This window comes from Diceros bicornis, chromosome 9 (assembly GCF_020826845.1).
Source record: "Diceros bicornis minor isolate mBicDic1 chromosome 9, mDicBic1.mat.cur, whole genome shotgun sequence".
Classification (NCBI taxonomy): domain Eukaryota; kingdom Metazoa; phylum Chordata; class Mammalia; order Perissodactyla; family Rhinocerotidae; genus Diceros; species Diceros bicornis.
In genome coordinates, this window is record NC_080748.1 from 58,646,132 (window position 1) to 58,669,210 (window position 23,079).

General features: G+C 35.5%; 1 protein-coding gene across 1 annotated transcript in view; it reads left to right on the forward strand.

Annotated features, from left to right (window-relative positions):
- The window catches only part of NDFIP2 (Nedd4 family interacting protein 2), a 64,483-nt gene that overhangs the window by 15,635 nt on the left and 25,769 nt on the right, over positions 1–23,079 (forward strand). Inside the window, exon 2 of the mRNA XM_058548364.1 lies at positions 20,460–20,625. Within this exon, the coding sequence (XP_058404347.1) occupies positions 20,460–20,625 (166 nt within the window). The remainder of the gene's footprint in view (positions 1–20,459; positions 20,626–23,079) is intronic.

A 23,079-nucleotide genomic window follows, 5' to 3' on the forward strand; every position in this document is an offset into this window, starting at 1 on the left:
TATTTGAAGAATTGTTTCTCTGTGTGTACTATATTGTTTTCTCAGGCTGCTTCCAATAACTTTTCTTTATTTTTGATGTTTAGAAGATTTATTAGAATGTTTCTAGTTATGGTTTTCTTTGAATTTGTTCTGTTTTAGCCTCACTGGGGTTGAATTTGTAAATGTATATTCTTCACTACTTTGAAGAATTGTGGACATTATTTCTTCAGATTTTTTTCCTGCTCTAGTCTCTTTTTTGTTTCCTTTGAGCCTCAAATTACATGTTCTTTTTTTTAGACATTTTAAAGGTTTAAAGTCCCTGTGGTTTTGTTGGTTTGTTTGCTTATTTTTCAGTCCTTTTTCTTTTCTGTTCTTTAAAATTATAAATTCTGTCAATCAATTTAAATTCACTGTCTCTTTTCTCTGTCTTCCTGTATTATTGATCTTATCCAGTGACTTTTTATTTCATGTATTTTATTTTTCCATTCTAAAATTTCTATTTGGTTCATTTTTTTTTGATATGTTTCCTATTTACCTGCTGAGATTCTTTGTCATTTCATTGATTTCAGGGTAATTTTGCTTTACTTCCTAGAACATAATTATAATAGCTGCTTTAAAATCTGTGTATGGTAACTATAATCTGAGTCATCTTGGAATTGGCATCTCTTGAATGCCTTTTCCCTGGAGAATGATTTATATTTTCTAATATTTTGTATTTCTAGTAATTTTTGATTTTTTTCTTTTTTATTTATTTTTATTATTTTTTCTTTTTTATTTTTTTATTATTTTTTATTTTATTATTTTTTTTATGAGGAAGATCAGCCCTGTGCTAACATCTGCCAATCCTCTTCTTTTTTTTGCTGAGGAAGACTGGCCCTGGGCTAACATCCGTGCCTGTCTTCCTCCACTTTATATGGGATGCCGCCACAGCATGGCTTGCCATGCGGCCTGTCAGTGCGCGCCCGGGATCCGAACCGGCGAACCCCGGGCCGCCGCAGTGGAGCGCACGCACTTAACCACTTGCGCCGCCGGGCTGGCCCCTAGTAATTTTGGATTTTATCCTGGATCTTCTGAGTGTTTTGCTATGGTCCTCTGGAGAATGTAGATGTTTTATTTTAGAGGCAGTCAGCTCGGCTTTAGATTGTAAGTACTCTCTCACACTCTTAATTCCTTAGGCCTTTACTAATCTGTTTGGGTCAGTCTTACACATGCATGGTTTCAGGGTTAGTGATTTCACCTCACTTTCTGGCCTGCCTGGGCTCCATTCCATGTTTCCTTTGGCTAGAAATAGCAAAATTTCTGTTGGGATTTACCAGTCCAAGCCACGGTGCCTCTCCACAACTGTGGTTCTGTCTCAGAGCAAAGCTGCAAAAAGAAAAAAAAGGGGAAACTCTTCTTTGTGCAGGTAGCTTCACTAAGTTTTAACTTCCCTCTATATCCCTATTTTCTTTAATGTTCAGGTAGTTGTTTTTTTTGTATTTTGTCCCAAGTTTATAGTTGCTATCAGTGGAAGGGTTGGACTTAGGGGGCCTGCACTGCTGTGTTGGAACTAGAGCCACCTGTAGATTTTGAGGTTTTCATTTTTCTACTCCCTACGTTAACTTTCCTCCTAATATTTTTGTTTCGTTTTTCTTTCATGTTGGAGGTTTTCTTTAAATTTAGGTCTTCCTTCTCTGCCTGTTTATATTCGTGTGTTCTTGACTTGTTGATCAGTAGGCTTCAGTGTTGTGTTGTTTCTTGGTGAACCAGCCTTTTCGTTGGGGGCCTTCCAAATGTCAGTGTCTGCAGTTCAGTTAGGAAGCTGTGGCAGGAGTTTAGGTGAGGGATACTGGTGGCTTGGATTCGAGTAGTGGTGTCAAAGAGAAGTAGACGGGTAAATTCAAAGACGTGTGTGTGTGTACTCGAACCAGCATTAGAAGTGCTCATAAAGATAATTTTGTGGCAGAATAGATTACTACTTGTGAAGTTTTATTGAAGGCACCTTGAAATAGAAAGAGCCTGAATTTAGAGACAGTAAAACCTGAATTTGAATCTTGACTTTGCCCCCAACTAGATGTGTCTATTCAATTATTTAAAGTTTGTTCCATTATACTCAACTCAGAGGGTTATTGTAGGGACTAAAGTAGATGATATATGTAAAATTCCTTTTATTTTGTTCATTACTTATTGGCCTTTCAGTATGTCAGGCACTATTCTAAGTATTTACAGGTGTTAATTTTGTAATTGTTATGAGAAAATAGTCTCCATTTTATAGATGATAAAAGTGAGGCCCAGGCAGTCATAGAGTTAGTAAGTGCTGGAGCCAAGATTTCGATCTAGAAAAGTTGATTCCAACACCTGTGTGCTTAACCAGTATGCTGCTTATTCTTAGCTCATGTAGATGATTAAGGATAGGCTCAGAACTGTTTGTGCTCAAACTGTTTGCTTGGAGAATTTTATTTCGTTTATCTGTACATAATATATTCCTACACAGTGCTTTTCATTGACCTAGTTAAAAGCAAAATTACTGTATAAGGAAATACTTTCAAGTCTGTCTTTATCAGAATTTTAGTTATGCTAACTCAAGTTTTCTCTTTAAAGTGAAATTCAGTCTTTTGAAAAGTAAAGTTGAAAATTTAGATTACCAGGTTTTTTTCCTCCTCCAAGAGTATTTCGTATTTTATTATGTGTGCTAAGATAGATTTGCTAACATTTGGAATTTGAGTACCATAGAGAACCACCTACTCAGCTTCTCTCTGGATAGTAATTTTGCTCTGGTTTCTTCAAAGGCACAGGTTATAACACATTTTTGTCTTGTGCATCTTTGCTCCTAATGCAAATCAGTGCAGTAATGGAATTCACGTGTATAAATTATTACTAGAAAATGCCAGTCAATGTCAAGTTTTGTGGAAAATCTCGGCGTAACGGTGTTTTTGTGTTGACTAGTGCTTTTAGAAATGTGACATTATAGTGATCATTGTAACATGAGAATAAATATTATTTATGCAGGAATAAAGAAATATATAGAGTGAATCAGTATAGGGCACATGATTGCTAACTTTTTGAGAGAGAGAAACAGAGTGTGTGTGTTGTATATATGTATTTGGCTTCTGATATTTTATGAAGTTATTCAGATTATGTATTTAGATTTATCAGCTAACTTTTGAGGGTTTGCTTTGGCATATAACACTCTGATGAATGAGCCTTTTAACTATTGCCTGCAGTGGCATCTGGCGTTTGCTAGGCTTCGTGGGTGAATCATCAACAGCATGCCTTAGCAATTGATATTACTGCATTTAGTTTTGCTTGAGGATTTTGTTCTTAGCTTCTCTGTGTTTGCTGAGAGAGGAATGAAACTTTCTCTGAAGTAAGTTGATGTTTCAGGCTTGGTCCTTACTGGCATTGGCTCCCTGGTTTACTTATGATAAAATATGCAAGCTTTTATTTTCCTTTATTCCTCCTGCTGCAGCCCTAGTCATACCGTATTAGGGCCTTGCCTTGGAGCTTCTAGTTGTTAGAAGCTAGAAGTTTTAGGGATTAATGGGATGGAATTTCCTGCACCCAATATGGTACCTAGAACATATTAGACATATTGTAAATGTTGGTTGAGCGACTGATAACTGACTGACTGAATGACAATGAATGAATCACAGAAAAAAGATGAGGCTCAAAGACCCAGGCAAGGTTATGCAGCTAGGAGACATTAGATCTGTATCTTAAATTTCAATCTTCCGGCATCAAATTATCTTCTTTTCTAGTTTATTCATTTAGTAACTACACGAACATCTAAAAGAATGTGAAATCAAGCAAGATAGTATACCATGCTGATTTTTTAAATGACAAATGAGTGCTTGAATAGTAACTTTAACAATATTACATGAGGTTAGTTGCCTTATGCCCTTGCAAATGAAACTAAATGAAACCAATTACATAGCATCCAGCTTCAATTCAGTCTATGTGTCGGAGGCAGTATCCACAGCTCTGGATTCAGTTTTAGCTAAGACTCTTTAAAGTTGGCAGAGGAAAATAAGGACCCCTACAAAAGAAACAGAATGAATAGTTAAAGGTTGGAGGAAAACCGGAAGGAAATAGTTCTCTAGAAGCTAAAGAAACAACAGTTAGAAGTACACTTTTAACTGTGTTGAATGTATTAAAGATTTTTCAGTAGGATGAGGACTGACAAAAGGCTTTTGAATTTAACAGTTAGAAGGTCAGTGTTCTTAGCAAGAGCTGTTTGAGTGAAAGCCGGATGGTAATGGATTGAGGAGGATATGAGAATTAGAAGTGCACTGAATGAGAATAGATATCTTTTTTTTTCTTTTTAGGATGATTGTCACTGAAGGAAAGAAGGGAGAGATGGAAATAGTTCAAAAACACGAGAAAAAAATCTCTATTTTTTAGCTGGGGGCAGATTTTTTCCTTCTTTAAGTATGGCATGAATAGAATATACGTGTGGGTAGAGAGAAAGCAGTTAGTGAAGAAAAGGAAGGAGAGACGTAATTTGAAGAAAAAACAACCCTTTGGGAGACAGAATCTTCTCTGTGCAGTTGTCTGGCATTTAGGAGCAAAGAATATATGTTAGGATGGATGCCATAATGCTAAATTTATAGATGCAGAGGAGAGAAGTTGAAGGAATTTTTGCTTGAAAACCTGTTTTCCTCTGTGAAGTAGGAAGCAGAGATTTTGACTGAGTTCCAAGGTTGGAAGTGGTGAGTAGGAGAGTGGGGGAGCTGAAACACCTGCCATGGTGATGACTAGTTCCGAAGGCCTTACTGGGGTTAGAAACTAAATTCGTAGTGGCACCAATCTACATAGTCATGTGATTTGTTCCTCTCCTTCTACTGGGAGATAGCAGAAAGACTTATCCCAAGTTGGGTCTTGATGGGCAGAGGATATGGGAACTAGGACATTGAGGGTGTGTGTCATGCAAGTTTTTCACTTTATAGTCCAGGCTGCATAGGATAGAAAAAAAGCCAGGTGGCAGAGAATGTAGGGCCCAAAGAATAGACTTAGTGGAAGTAAGGGAGTGAGAAAAGTAAAGGCCAGGAGGTTGTGACCAGGAACTAAAATGTAGAAATCTAATCTTTTTTAGTAGAAGCAGTTCTAGATGAGTATCAGGTCAGGGAAGTAGAGAACTGAGGTAGTTACTGTACCACTCAACCCTGGATATCATTTCTTCCTGTTTTATGGCTGAAGTGTTAAGTTGGTTTAGCCGTCCTGTATTTATAGTAGGATTTAAGGTAGAGGGGGTGATGTTGAGAGTAGAGGGCTGGCTTCTAAGTCTTACTTTCTGGGGAATGATTTGGTTCCTTGGAAACACTAATTATAAGAACAGGATGAGAGAGGGTCTGGCAGTCTGTATAGACAGTGTGAACTTTAAGAGTGGCTCTTGATCTAGTTTGGCAATATCCAAGAAAATTTTCCTTGTCATCTTGTTGTAGATAAGGGGGAGTGGTGGGAGGGTTAACATTCTTGTTTCAGAGGCCATTGAGGGATGTGGTGCCCTCCAGGGAAAGTTGGATTTCAGTTGAATGTGGAGAAATCATTTTGTAAAGTGACTGAAGGTATAGAGCTTTTTAATGATCATACAGGGTTTCTAGCAGTAGAGTGGAAAATGTTGGAAGCTATATTGTAGAGTTTTAGATTAATTTATTTTATACAATATATTTTTTTAATTTCTTACATATAGCATTTTGTTTTTTATTTTAAAGTAATTTTAGACTTATAGAAAAGTGTGGAAAAAATAGTGCAAAGAATTCCTGTATACTATTCACCCAGTTTCCTTAAATGTTGACATTTTATCACATTTGGTTTGTGATATTCTCTTTGTATGTATATATACATACATATAAAGAGATATATATACATACATATGTATACATACAGACGATATTTTTTCTGAAACATTTGAAAATAAATGGCAGACATGCTATCCCTTTACGTCTAAATATTTCAGTGTATGTTTTCCCAAAACAGACATTCTCTTACACACTACAGTCCAATTATCAAAATCAGTAACATTGATACAACACTATAGTCTATAAACATATTTCACCAATTTCCCTACTAATATCTTTTATAGTAAAAGAAAAAGCATTTTTTTAAGATCAAGATCTAGTCCATGATAAGATATTTGTGCTCAGTTATGATGTCTGTTAGTTTCTCTTAATCTGGAACAGTTCTGTGATCTTTTTTGACTTTCATGGCATTAATGTTTTGGATAGGTTCACATCAGTTATTTTGTGGTATACCCCACAAATGTCCTTTTTAAAAAAATTATGCTTTCACCCATTGGTTTTAGAATTCATTTGTTATTATTGCCTGAAAAAGTTATAACTATGATGGTTGTCAAATGGTGATTTCCTAATTCTCTTATTTCTTCTACGTTTATTATTTATAATTCTATGAGGAAGAACTTTCCCTTGTCTCCAATTTATTTATTTATTTGTATCAATATGAATTCATGGATTTTTATTTTATTGGTTATAATCTGATACTATCATCATTTATTTTGAAGCTCAGATCATCCCAGATTTGACCAGTGGGAGTCTCTTTAATCTGCTCCTATATCCTTGTTACATATCGCTATCATTTTTGTACTTTCCTACCGTATAGCCTTTAAATAATGTGAAAGTAATCTGATTTCTAGAGTTTAGTTTGCACTGAGGAAGCACTATTTACACTTACATATAAGGCTGCTGTGGAAGAAAACTGACCAACACAAGTTATTGCCACAGTGGCTTACTGCTGCTATGCTGGGTGCTTAATAAGCATTTTTTCACAGAGTTGTTTGTGGAAAGTTTGCAGAGTCTTTTATCAGCTGGGTTGTTGAATAGAGCAATTGGAACATTGGTGGCATGTTGCTGACAATATTAGTGTGCCATCCTTGCAGTTGGAGTTCTAAGGAATAGAGAGTATTCTGTAAAAACAGAATGCTTTCGCAGATTATGTGGACAAATATATAATATAATTGGCAACTAGTTAAGACAAAAGGGCACCATGAAGAAAACTCTTGTTATAGGTGGGAAGGAGACAAAGAAAAGCCTTTATGAATCATTTTGACCTCTAAATGGGTTTCATTAGAAAATCATCATACTCAAATGGATACATATTGGTATTACTTTATGTATTAGTACTGTTAACTAATTGACAGGAAATAACAAACTTGATCATATCTGGGCTTATGTATCTGACTTTCTTTTCTTGTAGAGATGATAATGGTTATAAAAGGTTATTGAATGGATGTAGAGTCTGTGATAACTTTTTTTTTAATATCATTGAGAAATTTTACAAATGTCAGTTTCTAACTGATAGAAATTTATTTCTTTAAGCATAGATGGAAATCTCTTTAACATATTATATTCTGCCCTACCTTAATAACATATTATATTCTGCCCTACATTAAGAACAAAAAGAATGTTTCTTACTTTCATTTCTATTCTAGAGAACTTGGTTAAAAAAAAAACACAATATACAAACAACTTGCAAGCACCCTTGTTGCCCATTTTGTCTGTTAATAGTCATTTTGAAACTGTTAACATTTTGTCTTATTTAAAATTGGAATCATATATGATTTACACACAATTTTGTTATTTCTTTAACACTATACCATGAGCCTTTCTTTATGTCATTAAGTATCCTTTTGAAACACTATCTTAAATGGCTGTAAAATATTCCATTTTATTTACACGATGTGTTTCTTCTGTTTTGGATGCCTAGATTGTTTCCACTTGTCCATTATTATAACACTATGATGAACAGCTTTGTAAAGAAATCCTGTTTTAAGTTTCTGATTAGTTTTTTTGTGTGTAGTCTTAAAATGGGAATTACTAGGCTAAAGTGTGAGTGTTTTTGTAGTGACTTTTTTTATTTCTATAAAAAGTGATATATACTTATTTTTAAAAATACAGGCAGTATAACTACAAAGAAAGAAGCAATCTAGGCACCCAAATCTTACCAACCAGAAATAACTTAACATTTGGTAAACATCATTCCATTTGTGCTTATAGATAGGAATAATGTTATAAGAATGGGATAATGCTATTTTTAAAAATGAAAATATGAAACATAATTTTGTTTGAATTTAATAGCAAGGAAAAAAACCTTAAAGAACTGCTGAATTCTGGATAAAGGTTTCTTTACCACAGAGCTATTAGGTTCTGTGCAATTTCACTAAAATTAAGAAAAGATTATTAAAACTGGTAAGAAATTAGAGTAATTTTTAAAACTGCATGTTTTAATTTTAGATATTAGAGATTAAATCTCTGCTGTGAAAGATGAGGTGAGTGGTACTAATACTTTCTCTCATCTCTTCTTTCCCTGGTTCCTGATTTTTATGTTGCTTATATTTTTTCTTTTTCAGGATATGTAATGTTTGCTTTCTGTTCGTCAGCAGCCATTTAGTCTTTAGCTCTATATTTAGCATTAGTTCTGTGCTGAAAAGGATTCACTGCTAACCGCCATATCTTTTCCCATTGCTCCTCTCTTTCCTTGCTTTTTTTTTTGTGAGGAAGATCAGCCCTGAACTAACATCTGTTGCCAATCCTCCTGTTTTTACTGAGGAAGATTGGCCCTGGGCTAACATCTGTGCCCATCTTCCTCTACTTTATATGGGACACTGCCACAGCATGGCTCAACAGGTGGTGGATTGGTGTGCGCCCGGGATCCGAACCTGTGAACCCCGGGCCACCGCAGGGGAGCACACGCACTTAACCACTTGCGGCACCGGGCCGGCCCCTTTCCTTGCTTGTTATTTGATTCATTTTCTGATTGCCTGGTTTTCATCATGGAGTAGTTTGTTTTCAAGGACTCATAGGTGCTATGTATAGTTTATACATGGAAGACAACTTGGCTAGCTCAACCTTTTTTGAAATGTAAACGTTAAAACTATGAAACATTTCAAACGTAAGAAAAGTAGAGAAAATAATGTAAAATACAGTTCTATATCCACCCTGGATAATAGTTGCTAGCATTTTGCCATATTTGTTTCAGGTCTTGAACATTTTTTCTTTCTTTTTTTGTCAAAGAAGGATAAGCTAGGAGCCGGCCCCATGACGTAGTGATTAAGTTTGGCGTGCTCAGCTTCGGCTGCCTGGGTTCGTGGGTTTGGATCCTGGGCGCGGACATACACCACTCATCAGCCATGCTGAGGCGGTGACCTGCATACAAAATAGAGGAAGAATGGCATAGATGTTCGCTCAGGGCTATCTTCCTCAAGCCAAAAAAAAAAGGGAAAGATAAGCTAAAGCTTATCTTACCTTACGTTCGTGCCTTCCCCTTCCCTTCTTCCCCTTACACTATCTTGAAGTTGGTGTATATAATTTCTGTGCATGCTTTTACTACATATATGTGTGTATGTTTACAGTAGATACTGTAGTTTTAGATTATGTGAAAATGTATTTGCTTCAGTATTTTACTGTTTTATACTTTTTAAGCTTGCTTTATTCACTTAGCATGTTTTGAAGATTTGTCTATGATGATTCATATAGATCTAATTCATCAATTTAAAATGTTGAATTGTATTATATAAATCTTGGGATACTATTTATTCATTTCTTACTGACCAGATAGTTGTTTTCAGTGTCTCTCTCTTACAAGTAGTACTGCCATCGACGTTCTAGTACGTGTCCCTTTATGTCCAAATATAAGAGTTTTCTAGTGTTGACATCTAGAAGTAGAATTATTTAGTCCTACACACCTTCAGCTGTACTAGGAATTGCAAAATTGCTCTTCAATGTTGTTAAATGACGTTGTTCAACGTTGTTAAATGTTTTTGTACCTAATTCTTCAATAGTAAACTGCTTACAAAACTAAAAACACATCACAAAAGGGGTGATCTGTTGATACAAGTTAGCAAAAATGAAAACTCTAGGGAAAACAGATTTTATTGAACAATAGAAATGAGACAACAGGGCTGGCCCTGTGGCTTAGCGGTTAAGTGCGTGCTCCGCTACTGGCGGCCCGGTTCGGATCCCGGGCGCGCACTGACGTACTGCTTCTGCAGCCATGCTGAGGCCGCATCCCACATACAGCAACTAGAAGGATGTGCAACTATGACATACGACTATCTACTGGGGCTTTGGGGAAAAAAAAAAAAAGGAGGAGGATTTGCAATAGATGTTAGCTCAGAGCCGGTCTTCCTCAGCAAAAAGAGGAGGATTAGCATGGATGTTAGCTCAGGGCTGATCTTCCTCACACAAAATAAAAACAAAAAAACAAACAAACAAACAAAAAGAAATGAGACAACAGTACACAGAAGGAATATAAATTATAATAGTAAACTGCTTTTTGATGAGTAAAAGTCCTGTGATGAACATTTGTTACTGTGCTGTGCTGTAAGTCACTGATGCTCCTTTCATCAGTGTGTAAAGCATGTCAGGTAGTTTATCTCTAATCTAGTGACCTTTGCCTTGCCTACTCTTTGATTTTGTGGTGGGAGAGGATAGCTCCTTGTGATTTTTTTTTTTTTGGTGAGAAAGATTAGCCCAGAGCTAACATTCATTGCCAGTCTTCCTCTGTTTTCCTGAGGAGGATTGGCCCTGAGCTAACAACCGTGCCCATCTGCCTCTATTTTATATGTGGGATGCCTGTCACAGCATCGCTTGATAAGTGGTGCAAAAGTCCGCGCCTGCGGTTCAAACCTGTGAACCCTGGGCTGCTGAAGCAGAGTACGCAAACTTAACCGCTATGCCACTGGGCTGGCCCAGCTCCTTGTGATTTTTGTGACTCTCTTTACTGTTGGCTGTCTTGTCTAGCTGTGGTAAGAACTGCTGTCTTTACAGTAATTATTATAAAGACTTCGGGTGATATGCGGTTGGAATTATATTCTTGTTTAGGATGTATAATTCAGTGATCTGTGTATGGGTTTTGAAAAACATACTTTAATTTAGTAAGCTTTTGGGGGCAAATGTTTGCTTATTAATTTATGGTAACTGCCTACAAAAATTGAATGATTAAATATTTCGCGTTTCTACTGTGTGTAAAGCATGTGGGAATCCTAGGAATTTATGAGGTGTGATTCTTGATCTTGAGATGTTCAGTGTATGCATTACTTGACTAAGCTCCTTGCTCCATTTTGGTAAAAGAAAAACTCCAGGAGGCTTAGAGGACTGTATTTAAGATGAAGCCTACTTTATGCCCTAAACTTTGCTAACTGTTTTAGGGGATACCAAGATGAATAAAGCATACTTCCTAAATTTCAGAAGCTTAAGATCTGATTGGGAAGGTAGAAACATTCCCAAATCTAATTAGAAGTTGCTGAGGGTCCCTAAGCCCCAGGGGCCTCATGAAGCACAGCACAAACTTGCAAGTGGTAGTTTCCTGGAAGGAAATAGTTGTAATTAGAATTTACTAGCTCTTGTTTTCCATTCTTGTGCCTGAATAGGTTTGCTTTTACAACCTCTTGAGTATTCAGATTCTGATTGCTGAAAGGGGGCTTATTTCAAGTCTGATGATATCTATTCTGATCTTTTTACTATTCTTTAATATCTTGAATCTCAGTTCTTTATTATGAAGTATACTCAGCCAATTTTCCTTTTTACACTTTACCAGCTACCACATTTTCTGACCTATTTTGGTGCATGCAAATCAGAAACTTTCTGGAGAATCTGTCAGAGTGTTCTTATTTAATTTGATTATAAAACAGAAAGGAATAAAATCTTTCATTACAAGTTGCTATTATCATTATATTTATCAGTGCCTATGTTGAATAGAATATCAGTATGTTAGCTTGTGAAAATCAAAGCATTGGAATATTTTGAAAACTTAGATTTGAAAAGTTTTATAAATTCAGACATCATCATCTGAAATTTCTTTTGCTTTTTAAAAATGCATAGGAGCACCTTCTCCTTTGGGGTTTCTAAATTATGGTTCCCTAGCCATTTAAGAAAATCTTAAACACTGGAATTGCTCTGTATCATTATTTCTAATAAAGCATAATTGGATGGAAATTTGTCTTGGAAATTATTCATCTGTGTTAATTTACACAAATACTAAAAAGTGCCGTGGTGTTTCCTCAGCTGTGTTGAGGAAGGAGGAGAGGGTCTCATCTCTCTCCCAACTTTATATCTGTCTCTTTTCTAGTCATCAGTTCTTTCCCTACCATTCACAACAGTTTTGGGTATCCTCTAAGTGGATCATGGTAGCTTATCTTATTGCTCACCTTTGACCCAGACACCCTGCCCACGAAGGAGGGCCTTGCTGTTTGGGAACTAGTTGCTGTGCCAAAGGAGAGCATTATCCTGACCCATGTAGATAGTCAGGGCCTAGTCTTGAAATGAGGTGGGTTCAGTCCCACCCAAATTACTGTAAATCTACAATGAAAGAAGGATGGAAGGGATTTTAGGGACACATTGACATGTCTCCACAGATAGCCTAATTGCTTAAGATTACAGCATAGTCACTAAGAAATATATCTCAAAAAGCTGCTTGCATTGTAGTGAGACAAAAACCCATTAGTGGCCAGACTTCGAAAAAATGCAATCTTTTAAATGTAAACTTAAAATATGTTATACATAACACATATTTTGGTATAAAACCACAAAAGATGAGGTTGAACATCTTCCTATGATGAAATATATAGACATTTATGGCATACATTATGGTCTTTTCATGCGAAATTAATGTGAGCTAGACTGTTAGATTATGAGAAAACTTTGAGAAGGTAAGTGAAGGCTGGCAGGGAGCAGAGTCCTTAAGACAGACGAACTTAGATGAAAGTAAATATGAGAAGGTGCCAACCCAGTACACTCAAATATTTTTCTTCTCCTTTCTGTCTTTTTTGCTTTTCTCTTTTTTTTGTCCTTGAGGACCATAAGATCAGCAAGCTGTTAATAATCTGTGTTAAGAACATACTGACCTATTGATGAAGAGGCATAATTGTAGGGCAGATTTGTAAACACGTATTTTCTTAGGTAAGATCTGAGTAAGCTGAATAAAATTTTGAAAAAATATCTCTGTTGATATTTTATAACAGTTTAATAATTAGGTCAAGTATTTGTCATTTAATTAAAGGACTGTGAACACAACTAATGAGTGTGCCATATTGATTGAGCACTTTGTATTCGAAGAGGGAATCTTAGGATCCAGTATATTTATGTTGCAGTTTTAACATATAAAAAGGAATTTAACCAATGGAGAAAGGAAAGTCTCTTCAATAAATGGTGTTGGGAAAACTGGACAGCCACATGCAAAAGAATGAAAGTGGACCATCTGCTATCGCCATTCACAAAAATTAGCTCAAAATGGGTCAAAGACCTGAAGGTAAGACCTGAAACTATAAAACTCATAGAAGAAAATATAGGCAACACACTATTTGACATTGTTCATAAAGGAATCTTTTCAGATGACGTGCCTACCCAGACTAGGGAAACTAAAGAAAAAATAAGCAAGTGGGACTTTATCAGATTAAAGATCTTCTACAAGACAAACGAAACCAGAATCAAGATGAACAGACAACCCACCAGCTGGGAGAAAATATTGGAAAACATATATCTGACAAGGGGGTAATTTCCATAATATATAAAGAACTCACACAACTGAACTACAAAAAAACAAACAATCCGATCAAAAAATGGGCAGAGGAAATGAACAGACACTTCTCCAACGAAGATATACAGATGGCCAATAGGCACATGAAAAGATGTTCAACATCACTAATCATCAGGGAAATGCAAATCAAAACAACGCTAAGATATCACCTCATGCCTGTTAGAATGGCTATAATCACCAAGACAAAAAACAACAAATGTTGGAGAGGATGTGGAGAAACAGGAACCCTCATACACAGCTGGTGGGAATGCAAACTGGTACAGCCTCTATGGAAAACGGTATGGAGAGTCCTCAAAGAATTAAAAATAGAAATACCCAGTGATCCAGCTAGCTCACTACTGGCAATCTATCCAACGAACCTGAAATCAACAATCCAAAGAGGCTTATGCACCCCTATGTTCCTTGCAGCATTATTCACTATAGTCAAGAAGTGGAATCAACCTAAGTGTCCCTCGACTGACGATTGCATCAAGAAGATGTGGTATATATATACAATGGAATACTACTCAGCCGTAAAAGAAGACAAAATCGTCCCATTTGTAACACCATGGATGGGCCTGGAGGGTATTATGTTAAGTGAAATAAGCCAGAAAGAGAAAGACAAACACTGTATGATCTCACTCATATGTGGAATATAAACCAACACATGGACAGAGAAAACTGTTGTGGTTACCGGGGGCAGTGGGGGTGGGGGTGGGCAAAAGGGGTGAAGGGAGACATATATATGGTGATGGACAAACAAAAATGTACAACCCAAAATTTCACAATGTTATAAACTATTAAAACATCAATAAAAAGAAATGGTTAAAATAAAAAAAAACAAAAAAAAGGAATTTAACCAGAGATTGAATTCTTTTGAAGATAGAAATTTATATAAGGTTTTTACCCCATCTGTTTGGCTTATTTGTTCCTTGGAGGTTTTTGGGATGCAAGTATGCTCTAACCCTTTCTCCTTTCACTTACTAAGGCAATAACTAGCTGTTAGAGACTTGAGAGTACTTGGGTTAGCCAGGTTATTCTCTCTGAAGGCTTTCCATTTTATACTATTGTGACTGGTGATCTGTATTGCATTTTCTTTTAATTTTAACCAAGGCTGAATCCAGATAATTTGGAGCTTACTTTTATTTTAATGATGTTCAGCGAGACAGATATAACCCCCTGTTTTGTAGAGCTCTTACTTTAGCTGGCAAAACAGATTGTAAATGAATGATTACATAAATAATTGCTATTTTGATAAGTGCTCTGAAGAACAGGGTGTGTTAAGATTACCTCAGGGAGTCCTAATTTACTTTTGGGACATAAGAAAGGCTTTTGTGAGAACTTGATTTTAAGCTAAAATATGAACAATGTGTAGAAGTTAGCTGAGCAGTGCAATATGGGAGGAAAAGAATTGAACATATACAGCCAAGAGCCCTTTTTTGTATGTGAATTATGTTTAATGTTGTTTTAAGAAGTGAATTAACGAGTAGATATATAGGTTTCAAGCTCAGAAAAACAGTCTAGTCTGGCAGTATAAATGTGATCTTCTATTCCTTAATCACTCTGTTGCCCCATTAATTACGCTACTCTTTATTTTTCCTTAGAAAGACAGATACAGATTCTGATTTGCATTCTTCGAATGTATTTTTTCTTTGGTTACAATTCCAGGTTGTGTCATTTTCAACAGAAAAATGCATGTACATAAACCTAGGGGAGCTATTGTAGTGATTTATGAAACATTTTATGTGGGAGAAGGTTTTTATCATAGAATATAGTACTTGTTTACCTTAACATTTTTGCTTCTGAGACATACAAAACCAGAAATAAGAGGTTTTATTTTATTGCGTTTTGGTTTTATTTATTAAAAATTAAAAATTTCAAATTAATTTATGTTTAGGGTGAAAAAAATAGTAGAGAACTATGAAGTCTCTCTCCTCCCCGCAGCTCTTTGCTGTTTCTTGTGTATCCTTCCAGAAATTTTGATTGCACGTATGTATTACACAAATAATGTCTCTCTCTTATTATTTTAAAAATCCAGTTATACTGTATATACTCTTCTACACCTTTCTTTCAGTTGACATTTTGTGAGCAGACAACAGCGGTTTTAAAATGAAACAGAAACCCTTTTTTGTTGAAAAGGTAACCTAATTGTGCCTTGACAAAATACCTAATGATGCTTGTTTTTAAACAGTTGTTTTACAAACTTGTTTGAGTGTTGGAGTATCTGGAGCTCATGGTGCTCTTTGTGGAGCACTATGAAATGATGGTATTCTTTCCTACTAACAAGAAAGGTATTTGCTAGCAGAAATATGCCTGTATTATATTATGAAATAATAAAATCACAACCAAACTTCTATACTTTCAAAAGAAGCTGAAAATTAGGCATGATTTGCCAACTTGCAGTTTTTTCATTAACATTCATTTGTTGCTTGTACATTCTTTCCTAATTGTGTTTTTGCTTTGTCATGAGCTAGCTGTCATTTATGGAAAAGTGTCCAGAGACAGCAAAGGTTTAGTGGAAAGAATATTTGGGAAAAAACCCTAAATTTAAGAAAATTCTGTCAGTTTGCTTAGTGGTGTGTGTGTGTGCATGAGGAAGACTGCTGTAATTCAATTTTATTGGTAGAAAGTCTAGCTCCGTTTGCCAAGCAGCAGTGGTTTGGGGAACCTATCTCCTGAGCTGTTGATTTAGAACACTGGGGCTATCTGCAGAGATTTCTTAGCATCTGCTATTATCTTATCCCTGGGATCATAGATAAGGTAGCTCACTTTCTTCTTGTGTGATGAAAATGAGTCGCTTGACTCTACCAGTTGATTTTGTTGCAGCCCTAATCTGTTTTCTTCTCTAAATCAGGTATTAAATAAGGCAACATAGAATGATAGAGACTGACGTAGGTTTTTACTAGAGTCATGTTATCTTCGAGTTAGAAGGAACCTTTGTCATCTATTAATATCGTCCAAAGGGCAAGAATTCCATTGTACGTAGGTTGACCGTATAATCTTTTGGGGAATTAAAGGGATGGAGAAAATGCTAAATTGAGTGAAACCATGGAACAGCAGGCATAAAGTGGAACTGTTCAGGGGAAAATAGCTATATCGTCATCCTAATTATACAACAGCCTTGCCTGAAAGTATTTGTTGCCCCACAGAAAAGCTAGTGCTCTGATAATTAAAAAATTTAAAAGATCTTTTATTGAACTAAAATTTATCTCCTTACAACTACTAACTCTTCTTCCCAGTTTTGTCCTCTAGTACTAAATATAGTCAGAATATGGTAGTATACAAAATATATTAGCTCTTCGGATACCTTTTTTTAAATTGAGGTAACGTTGGTTTATAACATTATATAAATTTCAGGTGTACATTATATTTCGACTTCTATGCAGACTATGTTGTGTTCACCAAAGTCTAGTTGCCATCCATCACTGTATATATGTGCCCCTTTACTCCTTCAACCCCAGATACCTTTTTTTTACTACTTAAAAAAATTTTTTTTCAAAAATCTTAACAGTTCTTTCCGTGTAGTTACGACCTATGCCCAAGTTGAAGCAGAAAAGAAGAGAAAAGAAATGAGAAGAAAAATGAAAAAAAGGCCATACTACTGGCTAACCCACCAGGCTCTGGTACAGGCGTTGTTCACTGAACAACACTTTACAGCACTTCCATACATTCTCATCTTGGTATGTTTAGAAAACATTCAGTGAAATCTCTAGCTTCTCAAAAGCAAAGCTTCCAGTTATTACATTAATATTTTATCACCTTAAGATAGAATGAAGGGGGGCCAGCCCCGTGGCTTAGCGGTTAAGTGTGCGCGCTCCGCTACTGGTGGCCCGGGTTCGGATCCCGGGCACGCACCGACGCACTGCTTCTCCGGCCACGCTGAGGCCGTGTCCCACATACAGCAACTAGAAGGATGTGCAACTATGACATACAACTATCCAGTGGGGCTTTGGGGAAAAAAAAAAAAAGGAGGAGGATTTGCAATAGATGTTAGCTCAGAGCTGGTCTTCCTCAGCAAAAAGAGGAGGATTAGCATGAATGTTAGCTCAGGGCTGATCTTCCTCACAAAAAAAACAAAAAGATAGAATGAAGGGCTATAGTATAGGAGACAGGCCAATTAAAGTAAAAGAAACAATAGTTTATATACAGGAAGGCTAGCCTTCCAGCTAGAGTTAATCATAATGCTTACAGTTTTCTTATTAAAAATACTCAATATACATCTATAAAGACTAGCTACAGATACATTTAAGAAAGCCTTCTTATCATCTTTTTATCCTTCAGGCTAAAAAATCGTGGTTCAGTATGCAACTTTTCGTCACCCTGGTCACTATATTAAAGACATATTTTAATTTTCATGTGCTATTGCCCATGTGTTTTCAGGAGGCTCATAAATAGGACAAGCTGGGAGGATAACTTGAGGTGATGTGTGGATAGGACACAGAGCCTGGATATATGTAGGTCCCATCCTACTGCCTTCCCCCCCTTTTTTTGATGTTTAGGTAATTATTAAAGAATGTAAAATAGAACCATTGAACAGCATGATTAAGGAAAAATTTTCACATATAGATTGTCTCATTTGATAAACATGTAGTTTGATTTGAACCTTTCTATGGATTTAGTTAAAAGGCAAAGTAGGTTAATTTATAGAGATACCAGACATATCAAAATTACAATATTTCATTTAAAATAAATTGGATGTTCTATGGTATAGTGGGTAGAGATTATTGACTGAGTTATTGGGTTTTACTGTTGACACATAGCAAAATCATAATTTTGTAAAAATAAAACTGGAGGTGTTACATAGGGCAGTGGAAATAAATTAGGGTATGTTTTACAAGTTCTAGAGCTTTACTTCTGAGATCATATGTAAAAGTATCCGTAGTTATCCTTTTTATTGTAGTTATTTGAATAAATTTGACAGGTTTAAAAAATGAGGTGGTCTTTCTGGAGAGCACAATTATGCATTTGATGTGGTAAGGAGGGTTTCTTGTGAGGAACTAGAGGAGAGCTGTTTTGTTAGGTAGGATTGTTTTCTGTAGAGCAGTTCATCTACCTTTGCAGCATAATAGTGCATTTGGAAAAGTGGTTTCCTCTTTTGACACCTTCACTATTACTTACTTGTTTAGTTGATATTGCTAAGTATGTATCTGTACTTGACTCTTATTTGCCTTAACTTGCTCATCTAACATTTTTGTTCTTAAAAGCATGATCAAAGATGACTAAATTAGGAATTCTCCTGGGGCCCTTGTAATGGAAAACATGGAAGATGCTTTGTGACACCGGGGCAGAGTGCTGTTAGTCAGGACGGTGGTCACTTAGTGCCTACTTGGAAAAGTGCTGCAAGTAAATGTAAAGTTCATACGAAGTTCACTTTGTGATTATTTGGCCTTAGAATTCAGTTTCTGTGAGTGGATTTTATTACATAAATCCTGGTGTTGTGGAGAAAGTTGTCTTATTAACTTGAGGAATGATTTTCACTATGTTTATGAGGGTGTTTTTAAAAGTTATAATACATTCATGAACTCACAGAAGTGTTTTGCGGGAGTGGTCACTTACCAAGACACATGCAAACAGCAGTGAAGGAAATTGAGCTCCTATTTTACTTTGCATATTTTTCTTCTATTTTTTAGAAGCAAGAGAGTGACTACTTATTGGACTTATAGAGAGCACCACATAATTTCTGTTTTTGAGTCCAATTCTATGAGGGTTTTGGCTGCATTCAGAACTTAACATGTGGAGACACTGAGGCACGGAGAAGATGTTTATCCAGGTTCCTAAAAGATTGAGGAAGAATTTGCATGGTCTTCCTTCTAAACTCCAAAATGCGTGTTCGTTTCACTGTGTCACAACACAGTTTTGTATGTGTACACATTTGCTCTGTGACACAATTTCTTTGGGGGATTATTTTTAACATTGAATTTCTGAAAGTAACAGGAATAAATTAAGATAGAAAATTGAATAATGTTGAAAACCTGTATTTTCTCTTCAAACCAAGATTGTATTTGTTTTAAAAGTATCTTAAAAATATTTTTATAAAACCTGTTTTCCAGATATATTTAAGGATCAATTATAGTACCTTTTGATGGGTCACTTTTCAGAGTATTGATGCTTTTGATTCACCTCAGATTAGTTTGCCTGCATGTGGTGATTACCAACTCCTAAAGAATGACTGTTTAAAAGGTGACCATAAATGAAGTAAGAGGTCTGCAGCCGCACTGCTTGCATTTGATTCTTGGCTTTACCCTTCCTAGCTGTCGTGATGTTTGGCAAGTTACTTAAAAGTCTCTATACTGCCAGTTTGTTTTTTATTCTTTTAATTTGTCAAATGGAGCTAGAAGTTTCTATCTTACAGGTTTGTTGTGAGGATTAAATGAGTTAAATGATTAAAGATCTCAACATATTATCTAGCACTTAGTGAGCTTTCAGTAAATTTGTTGTGATGAAGAACGTTTTCTGGAAGTTTATATGCATATTGACTCTTTTTGCTTTATAGGTAATTCTTTGGTACTCGGGAAAACCTCCTTAGAGTATTCCACATTTTTGGGAAGTTTAAACATTGTTATTCTATTTCATTAATTCAGTTTACATTTCCAGTTATTCTAGATACTAGTCTAATAGAAATGGTATTGTGGTTGTATTACTAGGATTTTACTTTTCTTTGCAGTACGCAGAGATTGATACGTGGTAGGCAATATTTACTGCAGTATTGAATGAATTTGAATCTATTTGTAATCATGAATTTTTTTTCTTTATGAAAGTTTGAACTTCATCTTTATTGTAAAGAAACTCAAAATTCTAAACTTCTTAAGAATTGATTAGGTCACTTAAAAATTTTATTCATCTTTTTAAATATTGTTTTACTGTTTTTAGCTAAAAAGTGACCCTGTGCCTGAAATGATCTTTAAAAATTAGCTTAAAATTTTAAAAAATATTAATCAGAATCACATTGTTTCCTTTTTCCTTTATTCTCTTAGCTTCACAATGAAGAGGATAATTCAGAATCACCTGCTGTAGAGCAACCGTCAACTTCAAACCCAACACCACAGGTCGTACAGGCTGCTCCTTCAGCATCAATACTCGAAACTGACTCTTCTCCTCCACCTTACAGTAGTATTACTGTGGAAGTACCTACAACTTCAGGTATTGTTGTTTTTAGTATGAAACAACTAGTAATATTTTTAATAGCTCAGTTTTGTTTTTTTTTTAGCGTGGTTTTGTGTACTTATCAAGTCTGTTAATAGGCTTCTTTGGGTTTATGATTTTTTAGAAAAGGTTTTCCCAAGCATAGTTTGTAAAATATTTACTTCATACATTACTTGTCTCATATTGTTGTTTTAAAAATTAGTTTAAAAAGTGTAGCTATTTAAACTTTCTTATGCTTGCCAGAATCTATTCCCAGTGGACTAGTGTGTAACCTTTGGAAGAAATAAACAAACACATATACACGTATATATTCATACACATATATACATTTATACGCACATGCATATATAAATATACACATGTATACATACATACATGTGTGTGTGTGTATCTACTTAGTCATAAAACAAGGTGTCACTGATGATGAGTGTGAGTGAGAATGTGGTGAGTATGTGTGAACGGAGATGAAGGGTATACGTTATGTATCCTATACACATGGTAATAATTCTTGGATACAAGACAGTGATTTCCTGCTTGCTCTTGTTCATCTGTCCTTTCAGGTCGTTCTAAAGAACTACCCTCATCTGTTTCTTTGGCCAATTTGTATTTTGCCAGTAATGCTAAGGAATTAATCATTGTATAATATTTTAAATACGATTTTGTATACTATTATAAATAACCTCTAAGTATTTTATATATTCATCGTGAAACGTTTTTGAAATCAGCTATTGAAAAACATTTTACCGTAAAAAAATCCTTCACTAGAGTACTTCATCTTCCTTACCTCTTATTCTGTAAATAATGTCATTTGCTTCTCTCAAACTCATACCAGCTTTCTTTGGTTACCTTTTTGCTTATCCAGATTTTATCTAGATCATATGGCATGTGTAAAAAGGCCTAATATTTCTTCCACTAAATCCATTTACTTTTTTATGCAGTTATTGAAAATCATCTCCGTGAAGGTGTTCTCACTAGTTAAATTAGTAAATTCTTACTCCTTCTATTTGTATATAATGTTTATTTGATCAATATGCTTTTTCTGTGCCCAGTTTAATGCAATTTTTATATTGATTTATATCAGTTTTATTTGTCTTTGGTTATAAGATTCAACAGATGCATTGGTGCTTGGTAAAATTTATTATGGGCTAAATTTTCTTTGTTATTTTTCAAGTTTACAGAGTATAGTGCAGTGAATTTGCTACCCTAGATTGTAAGAATTTTGGTGGTAATCTTGAAGAAAGAAAATTCTGATGATGTCTATGTCTGAATGATGGAAGATGCTAAGAGTAAAATTGCAATCCCTTTGTTGTTCTGCCATTGCTATTGTTGTGTAACAGACTGCCTTAAACCTAATGGAGTAAAGTAGCAATCACTTATTATCATTAGTTCTCATGGTTTTGAGGGTGAGCTGGGCTCAGTTACGCGATCCTTTTCCAGAATCTCATGTGATTGTCATCTGATAGATAGTGACTGGGGCTGGAGGCATCTTTCAGGTTTCTTTATTCAAACGTTTGATGCAGGCTTCAGCCAGGGCCTCAGCTGAGGCTGTTTGCCGGAATGCCTACATGTGGTCTCTTGTTGTGGCTTTCTCACTGAATGGGAGCTGAGTTCTAAGAACTAGCATTCTGAGAGAAAGCCAGATGGAATCCATATTACATGTTATGACATTGCCTCAGAGCTCACATGGTGTCACATCTGCCACATTTGGTTTGTTAAAAGTGAGTCACTTGATTTAGTCTTTATTCAAGACTCTTGAGAAATTAGTCTCCACCTCTTGATAAGAAGAGTTTCAAAGAATAGACTAAGGTTTAAAACCACCATAACTGCATATACTGCCTCTTCCTCCACCACCAAACCTCCTTTGGCAGTCTTCTCCATTTCAATAAGTGGCTCCAGTAGGCCAGAAACCTTGGAGTTATCTTTTTGGTACCTTATCATAAAATTACATGGTTTTTCTCCTTCAATTTTTGCTGTAATGAAATATATTATTAATAGATTTCTTCTTTAAGGTAATTCATCCCTGTATTCCTGGAATAAATTGTTTGTCATCATGTTCTAGTCTCTTCTAGAATTAGATTTGTTAATATTTTATTTAGAGTTTTTGCAGCTTTATTAGTGGGATCTATAATTTTATATATTGTCTTTATGGTTTTGGTATTAATTATTATGGAAGCAACATAAAGTGAGTTGAGAAGCTTCTCATTTTTCTGTGATCTGGAATAGTTTTCATAATGTGGCGTGACATTTATAAAGGTGTAAATTCAACTATAAAACAAGTTGAGCCTGGTACCTGGATGTTCAGTTATTCTTACAATTTCCTCTGTGATTACTGATCTTTTCTATTTTTTACACCTGTACTAAAAGGCCATTCATAACTATAATGGAGCACAAGAACTCAGTTATTCCAGAATTTTGAGTCTCTATTTAGTGAAAACTATTGATAATATTTTT